We start from the raw sequence: 19,136 nt of genomic DNA, 5'->3' as shown, positions 1-19,136 counted from the left end.
CAGCTGCTTTTAGACTTTTGTAATTGAAGACTTATATTTTTTCACATTATACATTTTTAAATGTAAAATGCAATCAAAACTAAAAATTTCACGTGTTACAAATAAAGGATTGCATTTTTTAAGCAGCAGATATGAAAATAAGTTTTCATTTTATCAGAAACACACATTTGCGGGTACTGTCATATTAGTTTTCATAGACAATTTAAATTTTGAAAGTAATGATTCGTTCTAGCGCTTCCGCCGTTAGCTACAGGATATAATCCAGCATCTGTGGAGCAAGACAAATATGTATTTCAAAAAACACAAAAACATTGTGGTAGTAAACACGGTCCATATCGGATGCTCCTTCCTCCACCGAATGTAACAGGAAATCTGCACTTAGGACATGCATTGAATGCGACTTTACAAGACGTTATATGCCGTCAGCAACGACAATTGGGATATGAAGTAGAATGGATCCCGGGCACAGATCATGCGGGCATTGCTACACAAGTGATTGTGGAAAAAAATTTGTTTAAGGAACGTGGTATTACACGACACCAACTCGGGCGCACACCATTTTTATTGGAAGTATGGAAATGGAAACGAAAAAAAGGTGATAGGATCATAGAAGATCTTCGTAAACTAGGATGCACGCTAGAATGGGATAGCGAATACTTTACAATGGATGAGGTATATATTTTTATTTTCCAATTGTAAATGGAAATTTTAAAATGTTTATTATTTACGTTGGCAGAAACAATCACGAGCTGTCAATACAGCATTCATTCGTCTGTTCGATGAAGGTCTCATCCAACGACACAAATCGCTAGTCAATTGGTCTTGTGCGCTAGAGTCTGCTATCTCCGACATCGAAGTGGATTTATTAGAGCTAAGTGGACCCACTGCGCTAACTGTGCCAGGTCATAAAGCCAGTGTTGAATTTGGAAGATTGTACGATATTAAATATCGTGTATGCAATTCAAATGATGAAATTACAGTTTCGACAACGAGGCCAGAAACTGTGCTGGGCGATGTTGCAGTAGCTGTACACCCACAAGATCCAAGATATGAAAAATATCGCAATCAAGAGCAAGTTTCTCTCAACCATCCTTTTCGCAACGAACAGATTCCTCTTGTTTTCGATGTCAAAGTAGACCAGAACTTTGGCACTGGTGCAGTCAAAATCACTCCCGCCCACGATCGTATTGATTATGAAATAGCTAAACAACATCTTCTGGAACCCATACAAGTATTCACAGAACAAGGGACTATTACAGATAAATTTGAAGTATTTAAAGGTTTGCCTAGATTCGTAGCACGCGAGCGCGTTTTGGATGAACTCTCAAACCTTCAGCTGCTAGGAGCTGCCAAACCACATGCCATGGTATTACCCATCTGCTCGCGTTCAAAAGATGTAGTCGAGTACATGTTGCGACCTCAGTGGTTTTTGCATTGTAAACCCTTGGCGGAGGCTGCCATCTCCGAAGTACGAAGTGGTCGAATGAAAATTCAACCTGAAAACTTCGAGATTGATTGGTATCGATGGCTTGAAGCATGTCGTGATTGGTGTATTTCTCGTCAATTGTGGTGGGGACATCAAATTCCCGCTTACTTGGCTACAGACATTGAGGGCAACACTTGCTGGGTAGCTGCACTGAACACAGAAGAAGCTACGAAACTTGCTAAAACGAAATTAAATGCAGAGCTTCGGAGTGTGGAACGAGATCCGGATGTGTTGGATACATGGTTTTCCTCATCACTGCTGCCTTTCTCCGTATCCAACTGGCCCTCGTCGGAGTATAAAAGTCGTTACCCATTGGACTTAATGGCCACAGGACATGATATTCTATTTTTCTGGGTGGCTCGTATGGTAATGATGGGAGTAAAGCTAACAGGTGAAGCGCCATTTAAGAGAGTGCTCTTAAATGGCATTGTGTGCGATGCGCATGGTCGAAAAATGTCGAAAAGTCTGGGTAATGTAGTAACTCCAAACCAAGTTGTACAAGGCGCCAGTTTAGAGGTAATTGCCATTAAAAAGGTTTTATATTTTTATAAAACTACTTTAATTTTTTTAACAGGAGCTGCAAAAAGAGATACAGACTTCTTATGATGCGGGCATACTAAGTGAAGTTGAATTGAAAAAATCGCTTAGAGGGTTGCAAAAAATGTTTCCACAAGGCATACAACAATGCGGCACCGACGCACTTCGTTTCACTCTATGCAGTCACAATATCAAAAATCATTTTGTCAACTTCGACGTGGCCGAGTGTTATACGAACAAACTATTTCTTAATAAAATCTGGCAGGCAACTAGATACACCATTGGTGCGGCTGAAAAGCTGAATTTATCTCTTACCGGTATCGAGACTATGGGAAATTGCCCATTAAGCAAATGGGATCGCTGGATACTCAGTCGTTTGGCAGACACTTTAACAACAGTTAGTCAAAGTATTGAGAAACACGACTTCCACTTGGCCACAGCTGCGCTTAAACAATTCTTTTATAATAACCTGTGCGACGTATATCTGGTGCGCATGCGTTTCAAATCGTTGGAGTGATTTTAAAAGCATTTCCGCTCTAATAACACTTTTGATTTGCAGGAAACCACAAAACCAGCAATTAATGAAGGTACGGCAAATGGTTACATTAGTTGTGCTACATTGGCGACTTGTCTAAGCTGGGGCCTTCAAGCAATATCAGTGTTTACTCCATTCATCGTCGAGGAGTTGCTGAAATATTTGCCACGCGGCATACATCTGCACTTAAGTAGGTATTTCAATGCTGATGTGGAGGCAGAAATTGAGGTGATATTGACAATATGTCAAGCCGTGCGGCAGCTGAAGAGCCAAAATAAAATATCGAAAAAGCATGAACCATGCCTGTTTATATTCGTCCCTGATCCAAAGGCTCTTGCTGAGCTTGAATTGCATTTGAAACCAATAAGCGCACTGACATCAACCACAGAGGTGTTTGTGGAACATCTAACACCGAATGAACTGAAGCTGCGCAGGCAGTCGTTTCAGTTCTTCTCAACTGCGGGACATCACTGCTCTTTCGGTAGTTAATTTTTATAAAAAATTCCTCGGCCACAAATATTAACACTTATTTCATTGATTGTGTTGATTTTAGGTTTGCAAGTAAATAGAATTTATGAGCAAACGAGAAAAGTAGTTAAACCCAGTCATGAACTGAACCAAAAGAAACTGGATCGCCTGCAAGCAGAAGTGGAACGCTACCGCATGAGAATCAATGACGAAGGCTTCCTGCGCTCGGCTAGTGAACAAGTGCAAAAGCGACACAACCAAAAGGTATTTATGTGCCTCAGTATTTCTCAGTGAATGTCCATTAAAACTGCTTTCTTTCAGATTCAACAATTAGAATTAGAAATAAAAAATATTCGAAATTTGACCAGTTAAAATATGTTAAAAAAGTTAGCAAAATGTATAAGGCTTTGTTAAGTTAAACTTTTTGTTGTTGCCTTACTATGTACGGAGCTTTAAAAATCGGAATTGTACATAACTATCTATTAAATAAATGTAAAAAAAGAAAACGATTGATAAAACACTGAATTATAAATCACACATTTATTCTCGTAGATATTCCTAAGTAATTTTAATTTAAGCCTTAAGTTTAGAAAGTTGTCTTTAGTGGCGTTAAACTACAGGGCACGAATTTTGAGAGTATGATAAATGAAAGCCTCGATTCGACATATCCAAATCCTCATTTCCGTCCGTCACCGAGTAAAGCACAAAAGGTTTCGTCGCGCTGGTTGTACTCACCAAACCGAGTCCGCAGAAACGATCGCTAGCCAGTGCCGCCCCGTTTTGCGTCGGATTTGGTATGATAATGAAATCAGTTGTACAGTCTTGACTTTGTACCGTTGATGTGCCGAGCAGCGATGGATCAATAACGCCCACATCATTGGTTAACGTAAACGAATATGCATCGGAGCTCACTTGACTCCACGTAATTGAACAAATACCTGCACCCATGCGCACACAAATGCCATACTGCTGATTGGCGATTTGCCGCGTGCCTGCCACACCAATTGAATTTGCGAGCGAGTTAGCAGCTGAGTCGTAATTGAAGCTCGACACTGTTCCACTGGAATCCATGTAGTATTGCAGACAACCCGACGGCGCTTGAGTGGCAGATGCGCAGGCGAGTTGTGCGATTTGAAATTGCCATTGGCGATTGAATGTGTAGTCACCGGATGTGGCGACGGAAATAGTGATCGGCGAGTCGCCATTGAAATCCACATACACATGCTGGCCACTATTCTCACCACAGATTGTGGGCACCCTCGATCCACCCGTTATAGTTAGGGTGTCCGTTAGACAATAACCATCACCGTTCGGCGGCGCAATCGACAGCGACAGGAAGTCAATGCGTAGTTGACAGATGTTACTATCGCATTTCGAGACAACAATTGTGCAACTGTATGGGGGGCATGAAGAAAATTTGTTTAATATGTATATATTCCAGTTTGAAAGCGTAAGCAGCCTTACCGTCCGCCACCGGCGTAAGTGCCTGGGTAACCGGAATTGTAGAAATATGTATTGTTGTAACTTGTTGAGGAGCCGCAACCCAGTTGATCTGTAGATTGTAATTCAGTTTGCCAATTTTTTTTTATTTTGGCTTTTAGGACTTAATACTTACATATACAACACACAGCTTGTGTTGTAATGGTGCTGCAAGTGCCAGCCGCCACACCACCGTTATCACTGCATTCGCCTCGCACCACACAGGTGCCAGCCAGCTGATTGGCGCCCACGCAGACATCATTGGGAAAGCGTCCAATTGTGTAGAAGGGAAACCCTGATTGGAAAAGATTTTGAAGGGAGCAAGTGTAATGAAATTGGATTAAACAGTTATATTTAAAAACTTGACTTAAGAATGTAAGTACAAACTATTATGTTGATCTCCTAACAATAAATGAATAATTTTATTTAAACAAATTTTAAACCGTGTTTATAAACTACCAAAAACAAGTTATGACGAGAGGTTATACAAGTATGTATGCATTTGTTATGTACATGACCAAACGGATTTTACCAATATCTAATTGAAAAATCCTAAAAGTATGCCGTACACTGTAACTTGCAAAAATTACCAAATAATTCACTGAAAACTGTTTCCTGATTTCATAATGTTATTGATGTAGGCATGCGCTCTGGTTCCTTATAGTATGCGACAGGGAACATTTCACTTTTATGTTTTAAAAACTGTTGCACAGTTTAAAACCGCTATATTTTGACACTTAAGTGGGTATGTACACATTTGTTTGTTTAATTAATTGTCAATGCGTGGGATAATAATTGTTATAAATACATGCTGATCTAAAAAAAGTAAATTTAGGTCACACTTATGGTATGTAGTTAGCACTTCTGGATGAATTGCGCATAATTTACATATACATATGCACCATATGTACTCTCACACACGGGAGAGGCTGTACATGGAATGACCGGAAATGGAGTAATGACCACAAGAGGAGATAATGTTCAACTGACAACAGTTTTTGGAAGAGTTTTTTTAAATTTATAGGAAAACTTAATATGTTAATGGATATATATGTATGTACATATATGCATTTAGACTAATGTTACACAGGATGAGGATGATGAATGCAGCGTTTGTAAATTATATAATAAAGTGAATTGTAAATCTATGCAAATGAATTTGTGTATGTATTTTACATGCGTGAGCTGGCTTTAGAATCGAATGGTACTGGTTAACACTCGCGTACACATACTCACATCTAGGAGATCTCGAATGTGAATGATTTTGAAGTATTTCATTGGTGGACATCAATGTTTCAACTGGTGTCTTTAATGAATTTTGAAATGATAATTCTCTGGGATACTCATCAATATCCTTACATATAACATAACCGATAATGCCCAGCGTTATCACTCCGGCGATTACAGAGACGAACGTCATTTTTGCAAAATATACTAAAATTTTAAATGAATAATTGTTTTATCACTTCGTTTTGGTATATATTTTACACAGTTCGCAAATGTTAATATTTTTTTCAATGTTATATTCTTTTGTGCACTTATAGCCACAAAATCACTAACAAAGCCGAGAGAACGGCTAAACCGAATGTGTGTTCTGCAAGAATTCTCGAAAGTAAATGCCTACTCCAGCATTGGTGAAGCAGATATGATGTGCCTGCAAGAATTTGGCGCTGCACAGAGTGCTGGCATCCAAACTTCTTTTGCTGCTGTCGCAAAGGTGCTAATTACAATTGATCACGCTCTGTAGCGTTTGTGTGTGTGTGCATGAGTAAACTTATGGGAAGTTCAGTTACTTCATTGGTTGGTTGATGGTAGAAATTGACCGCGATTGATCGGTCAGAATATTAATATATGTAGTTCAACACGAATGTTTGTTGATATTTTGCTTTTAACACAATCGTGATGAAATTTTCACTTATTTTGTTGTTGCCTATATTCACTGCACAAAAAATTTGATGTATTTATCTTTTAGGCTATGCCTGAAATCGTGTTAGCTACAATGTATGCTATGCTAAACTCTTATTTGCGTAACGGTTTTAAATTCACTTGCTTTATCAAAGAGGTATGACAAGTTGATTATAACATTTATTCTTAAATATCGTGAAAGTAAATATCCATTTATGGTGGAATTTCTTACGTTTCTCAAAAATAAATTTAAATGAACGAAATATGGACAGTTAGTCACAAGTCACCTGGTTGGTTTGATTGTTCTTGAAATTTGGAAGAAACCACTTTTCGCAGGTTTGATTTTTAATTTCGAACAAAGCCATATTAATGGTGGCGGCATTATTAATTCTTAATTTTTACTTAGTATAAATATATAATGAATATAAATGTATTACAGAAAGTGTGTATTAGAGATAATAGATTAATATTTATTACATTTTTGGTAACTAAAGTTGAAAATAAAACAATGAGCTTTTTTTTGTAGGCACAAATAAACGTGTGTAAAACTATGTTTGTATTTAAGAATAACGGGTGCTGCATATAATACAGCTCCTCTAACTGCACATTTAAAACTCAGGTAATGCAACAAATCTATTCAATTTCAACGACAGCGCCAGCTTTGCTTAAAGCTTCTTTGAGTTTTTCTGCTTCATCTTTGGGTAAATCTTCTTTAACAATAGTTGGCGCACTTTCAACGAATTTCTTAGCCTGCACCAAATTCATGCCCTCCAAGAGATTCTTTACCTCCTTGATTAGCGCAACCTTTTGTTTCTCGTCGAATTTCAGTAACTTCACTTTGAATGCGGTCTGTACCTTCTTCGGAGCGGCTGCTTCCTCTTCTTCTTCAGCAGAAGCTGGACGTGCTGGGCCGGCAGCAAATTGTGGCACGAATGATGTTTCAGGCAAATTTAATTTCTTTTTAAGCAACGCACTAAGCTCAGAAACTTCAAGTAAGTTGAGTGCCGCAATACTGTTGACAAGGCTGTCCAATTTTGGGTTCGGTGGCTTGGCAGCACCCTCTGGAGGCGGGGGTACCAATTTTTCAGGGGCACCAGCCGCAGCAGGTGCTGCTTCAGCCGAGTACATGCGTGCACGGCTGCCGTGACGGGTGAATTGACGCAAAGCGACACGTGTGAAGTTCATATTGCCAATTCTGAAATACGTAAACAACTTTAATAAAGTATGTTATTAATTAAAACACATTTAGAACTCACAAAAATGTATGTTATCACAACGTGCCTGTTATATGATCGTCGGTTTTTTCAGCTGTCAAATATATTCCAGCCGTGTTTTCGTACCAATTGTTCACAATAGATGTTCTTTCAATTGTGAATGGTATATTTAGACGAATGAGTTAACAAAACAAAAGGTAAATTTGTCAACATAAATTACTGTCGGATTAAGTGAACAAAATTTGTAAAGCATATATTTCGTTAAAATATAGATTTTTAGTAATAAAATTATATTAATATATACGACATGTCTGAAGAGGTAGAGGTAAAGTTGGAAAAAATCGAGGAAAAATCGAATGTTGAAGCAGAGAGTGGGAAATTACTTTTTAAAAAGAAACCACGGAAGAATCTGCGACAAAGGAAGCCCTCGAATTCTGATGAGGAAGATAAACCTGAAGAAGATATGTATGTATGTCGATTTTATATATTTAAACCCCAAACTATTTAATTCTTCAATTTCTAGCGCTGTTCTGGAAGAAATTAAGGAGCGTCAAAAGTTGCGCCAACGTCCCCATGGGGTGAGTGTCATAGGGCTGGCGTTAGGCAAGAAATTGGCACCAGAAGAAGAAATCACCATAGTAAGTTTTTGGTTTTGTAAAAAAGTTGTGTAATAACAGTTTTTTATTAACATTTCAGAAAGATCCATTTAATGTAAAAACTGGCGGGCTAGTGAATATGCAGGCGCTAAAGTCTGGAAAACTGAAAGAACCAGAAGATGCCTATGACGTAGGCATTGGAACACAATTTTCAGCAGAAACAAATAAACGTGATGAAGACGAAGAAATGATGAAATATATTGAACAGGAATTGCAAAAAAGAAAAGGTTTAGCCAAAACAAATGCTGAAAATGAAGAAGGTGATCCAAATAAGTATTTAACGCCGGAAGAAGCAGCCTTGCTCGCATTACCCGATCACCTGCGTCATTCCTCCTCCAATCGCTCCGAGGAAATGTTGTCCAATCAAATGTTAAACGGTATACCCGAAGTCGATTTAGGCATTGAAGCGAAAATTAAAAATATTGAAGCGACTGAGGAAGCCAAACAAAAACTACTTCAGGATCAAAAGAATAAAAAAGATGGTCCATCACAGTTCGTGCCGACGAATATGGCTGTAAACTTTATGCAACATAATAGATGTAAGTCTATATATTATATATATACATATAATATAATTACACACCATGCTCATTTTATTTATTTAATTTATAATTAAATTAATATATATTTTGCAGTTAACATAGAAGATAGCGAACAGAAACGTCGCAAACGTGATTATATTGCCCAAAATACACAACAACAACAACAGCAATCACATCCTCAAGGCGGCGTAGTAAATGGCGTCAAGCGTGCCACAGATGATTACCATTATGATAAATTTAAGAAGCAATTTCGTCGTTATTAGATAAGATCACTTTATATTAGCATTAATTATAGTAAAAATATTAAACAATAAATGCTCCTCAACTAATAAATGTGGCAACGCGTTTCAAGGAACATATACATACATACATACTCATTTAATATTTAATGGAAGCTCTGTATATTGGAAGTGAAGGAGGGGGCAAAAACAATGATTAATTAATCCATTTATATGTTGTAGAAAAGTCACAAAATTATTAGAAGCTACATACATACATATGTCGTTATTTAAATCACTATTTTTTTAATTGAAATTCGAAAGCAGTCAAAATGACTTGCTTAGGCAATCTAGTGTTAAAGCGTTTCTCTAACAAATCAATATTCGATGTAAGGGTACAAAAGGGCGACGACTGTCTTATTTTTGTTATATTATAAATACATATGTATACTTACTATATGGTTATTTATATTAAGTCTTATAGATATTTTGTAGACAATATCAACATTTCCTGCTCCTTACCACCTACCTTACTTCTGTTATCTGTTGAATGCGGGTTCAATAATGGATCTATGTAGATTTTAGATGTTGATATTTTTTTAAAATACCTGGTCTAAGAAGGACTTAGACTGTTTAAATTCTCTATTACATTCAATATCCTATTCAACAGCTTATTATATCTATACTCTAACTCCGAACATACTCTACCCAAAACATTCTTGAAATTAATTTCAATCACAATGTTCAAACTATTTTGCGTCGACTGTGTTAAACTAACAGTATATAATTATTCTGTACTGAAGTATAATGAACTTTGAACACCAGCTAAAATTTAAGTTCGAAGTTGCAAGCTTTGTACTTCCTTAATCCTGTTCAAATATTTAGGTTTTTTAATCCATTCCACATTTATATTTACTCTATTTACTCCAACACTATACACGTACATATAAATGGTCACACGTATAATTTAATGTTAACGACAAATCATCGGGCCATCAAAACACTCCAACGTCTGAGCAATATAATTTGCTTTATATTTAAATATGGTATGTATCGCAACGTCGCTGTCACATACACAACCACACTCGTGGTCGCAGTTCCGTCTGCGTTCCACACCTCCGCCACCAGCAGTGCATTTACCCAGTTCATAGTGTTCAAACGATGTGGCTTAATAAGTTATTCAAGCATTACCAATTCGTGCCACAAATCGAATTAAGTACGTGACTCAAATGCGACGCTCGCCAAAGCCATTAAACAGCAACTAATGTAAATACAAATAAAATAACAACAACGAAAGTACTAAAATAAAAATCAACCTAATGTTCGGTGCAAATGGCAGGAGGCGCACCCGGAGTCCTTGCTTTGGCATACAAATAAACGGACATCATTGCGCTGCTCGTCTCATCAACATTTCGTAACAGTTTGGCAACTAATTAACGAAGGTTTGCTGGAATTTCAAATTCGAATTGCTTGGCTACATGTACACACACACCCCCATACTTCCACACCATTTAGTATTGGTGTGCTTTTCGTCTGTTTTTGCATCTAATTTGCTGCCAATAAATTACGTTTTTAATTTATGGTTAGAAAAGGATCCTGGGGCTTAAATATCCTACACCATGAAATTTAGGTTGTGATGCTTTTCTCAGTTATTTTTTAGAGGGCGCAGAAGGCCTAAATATTTGCACGTATCTGCCACTACAATAATATTATTAAGTAATGGGCCAGCAATTGTGGTTTGCTGGACTGGACTGGACTAACAGTTAGTGAGCTGATAAAATAAAGGTGAAAGGAAATTGGTTTTTTGTCTGAATATACTCAGTCTCCCCAATTAATTACCAGATCTTTTATTACAATTCTAGTATCGTAGAACCGACAGTTGTGGGATTTTATTTCAGCTCTTTGTTGTTGTTGTTCCAGCGGCAGAAAACATTCCTAGAGTAATTTCGAGGTATGGTGCCGAGTTGTCAGTCCTTGGCCGGATAAAAATAGGGGTTCGGCTACTTAGACCTGACTGTAATGGGAACAGTTTTCAGATCTTTCGAGCAAGGCGCTTCTTTTCGAAAATCGAACAAATCATCCTCAAACTGCGTCCGTCGATACAATTGTTTCAGTGTTGTGATTGTTATACAACTTTTATGACCCAGATTTAAGATCAACAGCTGAGTCGAAAGCTCTTGCGCGGATATAAATTCATCTCCGGTTTGATTTCGTAGATTAGAATATGGAAAAAGAGGTAACCGGCAAAATTCGTACGAAATGCTTTGTGCAACATATTAAGTATCGCTTGAACAAGTCTGCTTCCTAAACTGATCAGTGCGGTACTCCTCTCTAAGTAGAAAGATAACAATTTGCAATTGAAGCATATGTTTTCTATTGGAGATTAAATTTAGAAGGGGAAATCGTGCTTACAATTAATAGATAGAAGGCGACCTTTACAAGTTTATTGCTTAGCCGTCTTTGATTTAAAAAAAAAACGCTGTAAAAATTAGTTAGCTTTACAGAAACCTCAATTAAGGACTTTGTGGCCCTAACTTCTTCGTCAATTACATAAGTCAAGTGAAAATAACGGTATACTTTCAGTGGTCAGCTTTACACTTCTTTTGTTGTTGCTGTTAATGCTGGTTTCAAGATAGAGGAAATTATTTACAACGGCAAAGTTTTGACTGTCAACAGTGACGTGCGATCCAAGTCGCGAATGCGATGACTTTTTGTTTGATGACAGGATATATTTCGTCTTGTCCTCGTTTACAACCAAACCCATACGCTTAGCTTCCTTATCCAGTCTTGGGAAAGCAGAACTAGCGGCGCGGATGTTGAGGCCAATGATATCAAAATCATCGGCGAACGCTAGAAGCTGTGCACTTCTGTTATTCTTCTTTTACCAATGTTCAATTCGAACTTCATCCTATGGCAGCAAAAGTTATTCTGGACTGTAAAAGCTCATCGATGCCTTAATTCTAAGGTTGCAATATAGTGTCTCATTTAATGTACCCTACGAAGACTAACGGTTTTGAATTTTTTTTTTTTAATATAGTGTCTGATTTAATGTACCCTATGAAGACTAACGGTTTTGAAAATTCTTTCACTTCCAATAGACACAAGGTACATATGTACCAAGATCCAATATTTTTGCTAAGCAGATGAACATTACAAGCGTGAAAATATTAAATAAATTGTGTTTTCGAGAACATTAAAGGAGCGTCTGTAGATGCATGCGGCTAGACAGTCGACTACCCATTTCTCTGCTTCGCACTGCAATCTCTTGTTGCTGGCCAAACTCTGCGCGTGGAGAACGAATTTCTGCTGATTTGTGCTGATTTGATTTTCTTATAATTCTTCTTACTTAGCTTGCTAAAATTGGGGCGAGCAGGGAGCCACAAGCCTCGTAGTCTAACGCGTCTACATAAGTATAAATGTGCTAAATGAGTGCCGTTGTAGTGCTTCGTGCGCCAACGAAGGTCAAAGCGCAGCTAATTAGATTTTTGTTAAGCTGCAATCATTGTTGTAACTTCATTTGCGCCAACGTCATCACCATTATTTTTCAACGCCTTCAATTCTGGCTTCCTTGGCTCCTTAACGTTGTTGGGAAACACTTTCGACGCTGGACATTGTGCTGCGCTCTCGATGGGAGTCTCAATGGCAATAAAACACGTTCACACTTTTGGGTGTCGAAGTTCTTATGTTAAGCCTGTAAGGGTGTTGGTGTGTACAGAAGTGTGTTCGGTGCGGGTTGTGTTAAAGGAAATTGAGAACAAGTGATGCGTTAGATATTTAATTATGTTTATTTCTTTTTGTTTGATATGTTTTCACATAAAATTGTCCAAACAGAGAAAGTAAGCTGGCCATATAGAGGATGGTTATGTAATTAATCCATGCGGGAAAGTCGCAGCCTCTGGCGATGGCTTGTGTGGACCATGCGGCACCGAAAACAAATTGCACCTGGAAAATGAAATTTTTTGAAATTTTTTTTCTATAGAGTGTAAGTGTAACTATAGATGCAAACTACTACTAAACAGCACCTGAAATCGCTTACAGTTTCAACAAATATCAAGCAGTGTCTTCTTATAAGCACTCGTCACTCTACAGGCATCAGGATAGCTTCTAAATTATTTAAAACTTGAAAAGGCTTCTCATAAAAATTGCTTGACCGTGTAGAGATGGAATATGTGGCATGTAGGTACAAATTTAATGGAACTCAGAAGTCCAAAAGTAAACGCTTTGAACCTAATGCGCAGGCACTAAAGTTAACACCATTTTCGAGTTTATGGATTCCAAAAAAAAAATATCGTTCTAAAGTTTCTAGTGATTGGTGGTTCTATTTTCTATTTTGTGCTTTGATTTGGAGCATAGTTCTTACTTAGCTATTTCCTTTTCCATGCAGAGAAAAACTCCAATATCCTAACGCTCAACGTTACGGAGGAGTTCTCCAAAACCATGGCAAAGATTTCATGGAGGTCATATTTAAAATTCCAAATCCAATTCAAGGTACCCTTTAATTTAAATAGGTATAAGCCAAAAGATGTTATAGAGTTTATAGAACGAGAGCTAATGAGAAGTAAAAGCAAATAGTTATTCTAAAATGAACCGATCACGTTTTTTATCAAAAGTATGAAATCATACGCTGAGTTTAAGATCACTGTTGTTGTTGTTCTAACGGTTATATAATCCCCGTTGGGATGACAAGGATTATCTAGGTTGTTGTCGACGTCATCTAACGGGAGGCTCAAGAAACGTGATGATCCGACGGGGTCGGGCCAAAGGAATAATTTAAGTTTAAGATCACTCTAATTAGGCGGTCGACTATGCGAACATTAAGATATGGCGCCCTACAAACAAATTCTGATGCTTATAGACGAACTTCGCCACTGCCGAAGATATCCGAAGTCCTTAGTCGACATTTAATACGAGTATACATACTCGTATAGTACCAATATAGTTGCTAAACTTACCAATTGCAGAGTCGTTAGATATTTTTTCCACCATAAAAACTTTTGCACGTTGGGACCAAGTGCGCTTAGACCATAATAACTGTACATAATGACATGTATGAAAGAATTAATCATCGACGGCACTATTGCTATGGGAAATTAAAGACAAATATGGACACATTCAAATTTGTTGTTGCTCGAGATTAAATTACTTTCATATTAATGATAACACATTACCACTAACAATTGAGAGAGAGAGGGGACACTTGCACTTACTCGAACCGGTGGGTACCCACTTGATAGCGATCCACCAAAGTGGAAACATGGTGCTGTGATGATAAACATGAAGGAATGTCAGTTGTGTCTGCTTTTTGCGTAAAATGAAGAAAATAGTGTCGGCGAACTCCAGCAGCTTGGATACATAGAACCACCAAACGGCAGCAGCAATCTGTGCAAGACAAACGACGGGGATGGAAAACAGTACAATAACAGTAATTTCATGCAAACACATTTAACACACCCTCAGCTCCTCTTTGGAGTATAGCTCGCGACACGGTTGACACCAGAAGTTGTATTTCAAGCGCGCGCCATTGATGAGCAGCTCCTTGAAAATGTGCGCATTCAGCAGAGCCAAGAGAAAGTTGTAGAGCAGAAGCAGTGGCCTGAGCTGAAGGGGTTTGCGTCTGCGAAAATGATTAAAGTGATTAAAGTGTTGTTGTATTTGTGCTGCGTTCTTTTGCTAGTTTGTGTTTGTGCCACCTTTGCATCCATTGCGGCAGATAGCGCACCAGGAGCAGGTACAAGGTCAGCAGCGCCAAGACGTCAGCGAATGATTCCACCAAAAGCCACTTTTGTGTGCGCTTGTCCGCCAGGTGGGAGTAGGGAAAACTTATGTCGTTCAAATTGAAGAGTCGGAGCAATAACATGCTTCTCAGTTGATTTTAATTTTTATTTATTTAAATATTTTTGTTTTGATTTTTTTTCTTATTCCGTCACTGCCACATGAAATGCTCGCATGTAGAAACTATCTTGTATTAAATATCTGCCAATATTTGTAGCGTGCTTTTATAGTGCTCACATTTCTCTAATGTTAACCATTTCTTTTTAAAGTCGAGACATTTGTATTCAGTCTTGCGTATCGGCCTTCGTAACCTTCGGATGAAATTTTAAATTTTAGTCTGCTTTTCGTTTCGAAAGAAGCAGAGCATTTAAGTTACAACAACGCCCTTGACCTTGACCAAAATGGCATACATATTAACATGCATAGCAGCCGAATTAAATGAAAGATACAATAATCGATACCCAAAATGCGGTTGGTCAGTATTGAATGCAACGATGCGTAAATTATTAAAAATATTACAAAACTATGGAGCGAGCGCCTCTACCTTGCAATAAGTCATGTCAAATCTAACTAATAAAACAAATTAAAAATTTTATGTTCACTGTAATTAACGCTAACGAGCACAATTATCGGTTAGTGGTCTATTTCGAAGCACCGTTAGGTTTTATTTTTAATAAATGTTATACTAGCCTCAAAAGTAATTTTGACGAAGCCAAAGTTGCTTCTTGTCCTTACAACCCTTCATAAAATAGAACACACGAATTTAAGCCTTAATCTGTTTAATCGGTAGGAGGTCTTACATAAGCATTATTAGGTTCCCAAGTTTAGTTTTATCTGATAGGGAGTCTAAATCTTGAAATATCCTCCATCTTCTGCAGTGTTTTACGCAGTTCGTAATATTTTTCTAACGATAATGTTTCTAGCATGAGGCAACTATAACTTAAAATATGTTTAAAATGAAAGTTTTTTGAATAAATTCTGGAAGACTTCTTTATTTTTTCAGTTTCCTTCTTTCGATTGATGGTAACTGTATTCTAAGTGTAACTGTTAGCAACATAAGTTTCCAAAGTTTTTTGTACAAGACAATAAGAAATTCATCTGGAATCCCTAATCGAAACTTGGAGGGGTCAGTTGAATCGGGTTTTGCACGTAGCTTACCGGAAAAGACCGGTAAGATGAATTTAAGTAGCAATATAGATTACTCAATTGTATTACTAACTTCTTCGTATGTATTTATTTAATACATTTAAACAGAACTAAAATATCGTATATATAAAAGATCTGTGACATAGGCGCCAATCCAAAGTAGAACACTTGTTGACAATATTAACACAGAGCTGCCATATTTGTGTGCCCCCGATGAACTGTCATAGTAATTGGCGTAAATGCCAAAAGCCAGAAGATTGTCAGCAGAGGCTTTTAACTCTATTGCAGCCTCATATGATTTGCTGAAAAATTAAATGGGTATATAAAAAGACAACACTTAACAAAAATGGAAAAATATACCTTTTATTGGCGAGGTTCCAAGCCACCTGAGCTGGTTGCAGGGAATAAAAGCTCAAATCAAGTGTATTTGGCATAATCAACAAACGTTCGGTCTTTTGAAAGCTCCCCTCAATTTGCAAACGTTTGAAAGCAAACTTCGGCATTACGGTCGTATTTGCAGGGAATAAGAGACCACAGCTCGAGACTGTGTCATCGGTACAAGCATATATAGCACAAATGGCTACATCGCTGTACTGCTCCTTCTCATACGAACGCGTCCCAGTGAAGACGCCAAAGCGGTATTGGTAAGTATCAGAGGTAGTGCCATTACCGTAAGAATTTTCTGTAGTTGTTGTTTCGGCAATCAGACTACAGCAGAGCGTTTCGGCACAGAGCTCGACTGAAATCGCGGAAGAAGCATTTAACTGCAGTAGCTGTGAATTGAAGTTATCCAACTGTGGATCGCGCAGTAATCTAACTCCGGTTTGGGGTTGCGCTGCAGCTGTAGTGTGTGTTTCTGGTGTAGAGGTATACAGGCTTTTTCCAGCAAATTTCGGCACTTTCGCCACATAGATTTGGCGCACGCCGGTGTTGCCGATCATAGCTGATACTAAGCTCCCACTACTACCGGCATAGATACCTGAACCAGTGGCGCCTGACTGGGGATAACTGCCGCCGGCGGCGAGTAAGGTGACATTGTTGCCCCAAGCCCACGACTGCTGCAGCTGAACGGCTGAAATGTAATTAGTTTATATCTAAATTCAAGTTGTGGCAATTAATCAGTGCTCACCTGTTAGAAATGGCGTTTCGGAGGCGAACATACTGGTGAGTATGATATTCCTAATGCCATATTTAGCCACCAATTCCTCGGCCGGTGTATAAAAGAGCAAATCGAAGCATATGAAGTGTGCAAAACGCACGCCGAAATCCGTATCGAATATTGCGAATTCTGGCTGATAAGTGGTATTTTTACGCTCTACATAGATATTCACCTTGCGATAACGCGATATGACGCGTCCCTCTCGATCGAATACCACATTCGAATTGTATATATTTAAGCCATTTGTGGCACAAGGCCGTGGATCGACGGCTGCGTTGGCTGCGCAATCTTCCTTCTCCGTCAAATTAATGATCACATATTTGCGATTGTCTCGGGCTGCACAGGAAAGCGCGATCAAATAGGGCTCATAGCGACTGCTTTGATTAGCCAGCAAACATGGTATGACAACTTCCTCAGGTGCTGGTACATAGGTCGTATTAAATTCATTGTTAAGTGTGCTCTCCGGAAAGACTACAATATCAGTCTCTAGCGCCTCAGGTGATGAGAGTATCTCTATGTATGCCTCTGTGTGTTTGGCAATCAATTGCTCGGTCGTTAGGCCAATAAAGTCTGGTCGAAATTCCACTACGCCAGCAATAAAGTGGGAATCGTTGATGTCTGAGGCCTATAAGAGGTGTTTTTTAAGCCTAATATTTATCTTATCTTTACGACTTGCTACAGCAGACAGTCAGAAAATTGGATGAAAGTCGTTCTTACCTGACTACCAACTGCTTGAAGCGCAATGCCTAGCAAACAGTTAAGGAAAATATTTACGAACAATGGCCCCATGTTTTGTGGAATATTCCAACCAATTGTCACGATGCCGGCTGTCAAACTACTAATCCCATCACACCACTTCCGTAGCATTTACTTGCTCTGCGAAGTGTCTAGATTTAATTACTTTTATTTACTTATTTTCTCTTTCCCTCTATTTCGCTCTCTTTCACGCTCTTTTACTTTTGTTACCTGAGATCTCTTCATTTTTATAGTGCGATAGTAATTGATGTTATAATGATTAGGTTCTAATCTTTATGTTTGCATAACTACTTTCTTGATAATAAATACTTTTGTTTTTCAGAAATCAGTTTCTAACGGCGAATAATTAACTTAAACTTATCTAAATATTATGCTGCAATATGTGAGACGTCTTCTTAAGAAGCTCGACGGGGCTGGTAAAGCTTTTAGAACTACCCAGTAGTTTTCATAACTACAAAAAGTACAAACCTGTACAAGGGGCAACACTTTAAAATTAACTTTACTTGTTTTTCAACTTTTCTATCGTTTCGAAAAAGAAATACGAGTACATAGTGTAAGGTATGCAACTCAAATTAATTTGGATTATTATTCAAAGTGAAAGCTGGCAAATACGATGAAAAAATTATGCATAAATTTGTCGATACATTTCCGTGAGCTTTCTTCTTCTTTATAGGTGTAGACACTGCATACGCGGTTATAGCCGAGTTTACAATAGCGCGCAGGTTGTTCTTCCTTTTCGCTGCTTGGCGGCAATTGGAGTTTCCCAGCGAAGCCAGGTCCTTCTCCACCTGGTCTTTCCAACGGAGACGAGGTCTTCCTCTTCCTCCGCTTTCTCCGGCAGGTACTGCGTCGAATACTTTCAGAGCTGGAGTGTTTTTGTCCATTCGGATGACAAGACCTAGCCAGCGTAGCCGCTGTCTTTTAATTTGCTGAAGTATGTCAATGTCGTATTTCTCATACAGCTTATCATTCCGTTGAATGTAATATTCGCCGTGGCCAATGCGCAAAGAACCATAAATCTTTCGCAGAACTTTTATTTCGAAAACTCTCAACGTCGACTCATCAGTTGATGTCATCGTCCAAGCCTCTGCACCATATAGCAGGACGGGCGACGTATAGAGTTTGGCTTTTGTTCGTCGAGAGAGGGCTTTACTTCTCAATTGCTTACTCAGTCCGAAGTAGCACCTGTTGGTAAGAGTTTTTCTGCTTTGAATTTTATGGCTGACTTTGTTGTTGCTGTTCATACTGGTCCCAAGACGAAAT

At 38.3% G+C, this 19,136-nt stretch overlaps 6 protein-coding genes across 6 annotated transcripts; 2 read left to right on the top strand and 4 right to left on the bottom strand.

The window, feature by feature from the left end:
* Positions 1-32: 32 nt before the first annotated feature.
* On the top strand, positions 33-3,551 carry LOC120776839 (valine--tRNA ligase). The gene is made up of 7 exons (XM_040107865.1): positions 33-173; positions 233-672; positions 737-2,002; positions 2,061-2,510; positions 2,583-3,039; positions 3,112-3,290; positions 3,348-3,551. The coding sequence occupies exons 1-7, from the start codon at positions 68-70 to the stop codon at positions 3,396-3,398; spliced, it is 2,949 nt and encodes a 982-aa protein (XP_039963799.1). The 5' UTR covers positions 33-67; the 3' UTR covers positions 3,399-3,551.
* Positions 3,540-6,771, bottom strand: LOC120776840. The gene is made up of 4 exons (XM_040107866.1): positions 5,742-6,771; positions 4,642-4,800; positions 4,491-4,578; positions 3,540-4,419 (listed from the first exon to the last, which is right to left on the bottom strand). Exons 1-4 carry the CDS (start codon positions 5,923-5,925, stop codon positions 3,636-3,638), a joined length of 1,215 nt encoding a protein of 404 aa, XP_039963800.1. The 5' UTR covers positions 5,926-6,771; the 3' UTR covers positions 3,540-3,635.
* Positions 6,772-6,859: 88 nt separating this feature from the next.
* Positions 6,860-7,771, bottom strand: LOC120776841 (39S ribosomal protein L12, mitochondrial). Its single transcript, XM_040107867.1, has 2 exons — positions 7,667-7,771; positions 6,860-7,605 (listed from the first exon to the last, which is right to left on the bottom strand). The coding sequence occupies exon 2, from the start codon at positions 7,593-7,595 to the stop codon at positions 7,044-7,046; it is 552 nt and encodes a 183-aa protein (XP_039963801.1). The 5' UTR covers positions 7,596-7,605; positions 7,667-7,771; the 3' UTR covers positions 6,860-7,043.
* Positions 7,772-7,833: 62 nt separating this feature from the next.
* LOC120776838 (telomere length and silencing protein 1 homolog) lies at positions 7,834-9,191 on the top strand. Its single transcript, XM_040107864.1, has 4 exons — positions 7,834-8,089; positions 8,148-8,262; positions 8,321-8,819; positions 8,916-9,191. The coding sequence occupies exons 1-4, from the start codon at positions 7,932-7,934 to the stop codon at positions 9,083-9,085; spliced, it is 942 nt and encodes a 313-aa protein (XP_039963798.1). The 5' UTR covers positions 7,834-7,931; the 3' UTR covers positions 9,086-9,191.
* A 3,337-nt stretch (positions 9,192-12,528) lies between these two features.
* Positions 12,529-14,897, bottom strand: LOC120776907 (elongation of very long chain fatty acids protein 4-like). Its single transcript, XM_040107978.1, has 6 exons — positions 14,731-14,897; positions 14,492-14,654; positions 14,248-14,419; positions 13,993-14,120; positions 12,854-12,982; positions 12,529-12,675 (listed from the first exon to the last, which is right to left on the bottom strand). Exons 1-6 carry the CDS (start codon positions 14,895-14,897, stop codon positions 12,529-12,531), a joined length of 906 nt encoding a protein of 301 aa, XP_039963912.1.
* A 1,109-nt stretch (positions 14,898-16,006) lies between these two features.
* Positions 16,007-17,965, bottom strand: LOC120778880 (vanin-like protein 3). The gene is made up of 4 exons (XM_040110923.1): positions 17,835-17,965; positions 17,088-17,742; positions 16,319-17,030; positions 16,007-16,260 (listed from the first exon to the last, which is right to left on the bottom strand). The coding sequence occupies exons 1-4, from the start codon at positions 17,904-17,906 to the stop codon at positions 16,059-16,061; spliced, it is 1,641 nt and encodes a 546-aa protein (XP_039966857.1). The 5' UTR covers positions 17,907-17,965; the 3' UTR covers positions 16,007-16,058.
* Between the last annotated feature and the right edge of the window lie 1,171 nt (positions 17,966-19,136).

The sequence above is a fragment of the Bactrocera tryoni genome, chromosome 5 (genome assembly GCF_016617805.1).
Source record: "Bactrocera tryoni isolate S06 chromosome 5, CSIRO_BtryS06_freeze2, whole genome shotgun sequence".
NCBI classification, from domain to species: domain Eukaryota; kingdom Metazoa; phylum Arthropoda; class Insecta; order Diptera; family Tephritidae; genus Bactrocera; species Bactrocera tryoni.
Note: the sequence above shows the minus strand (reverse complement) of the source record. Positions and strands in the feature narration are given on the sequence as shown.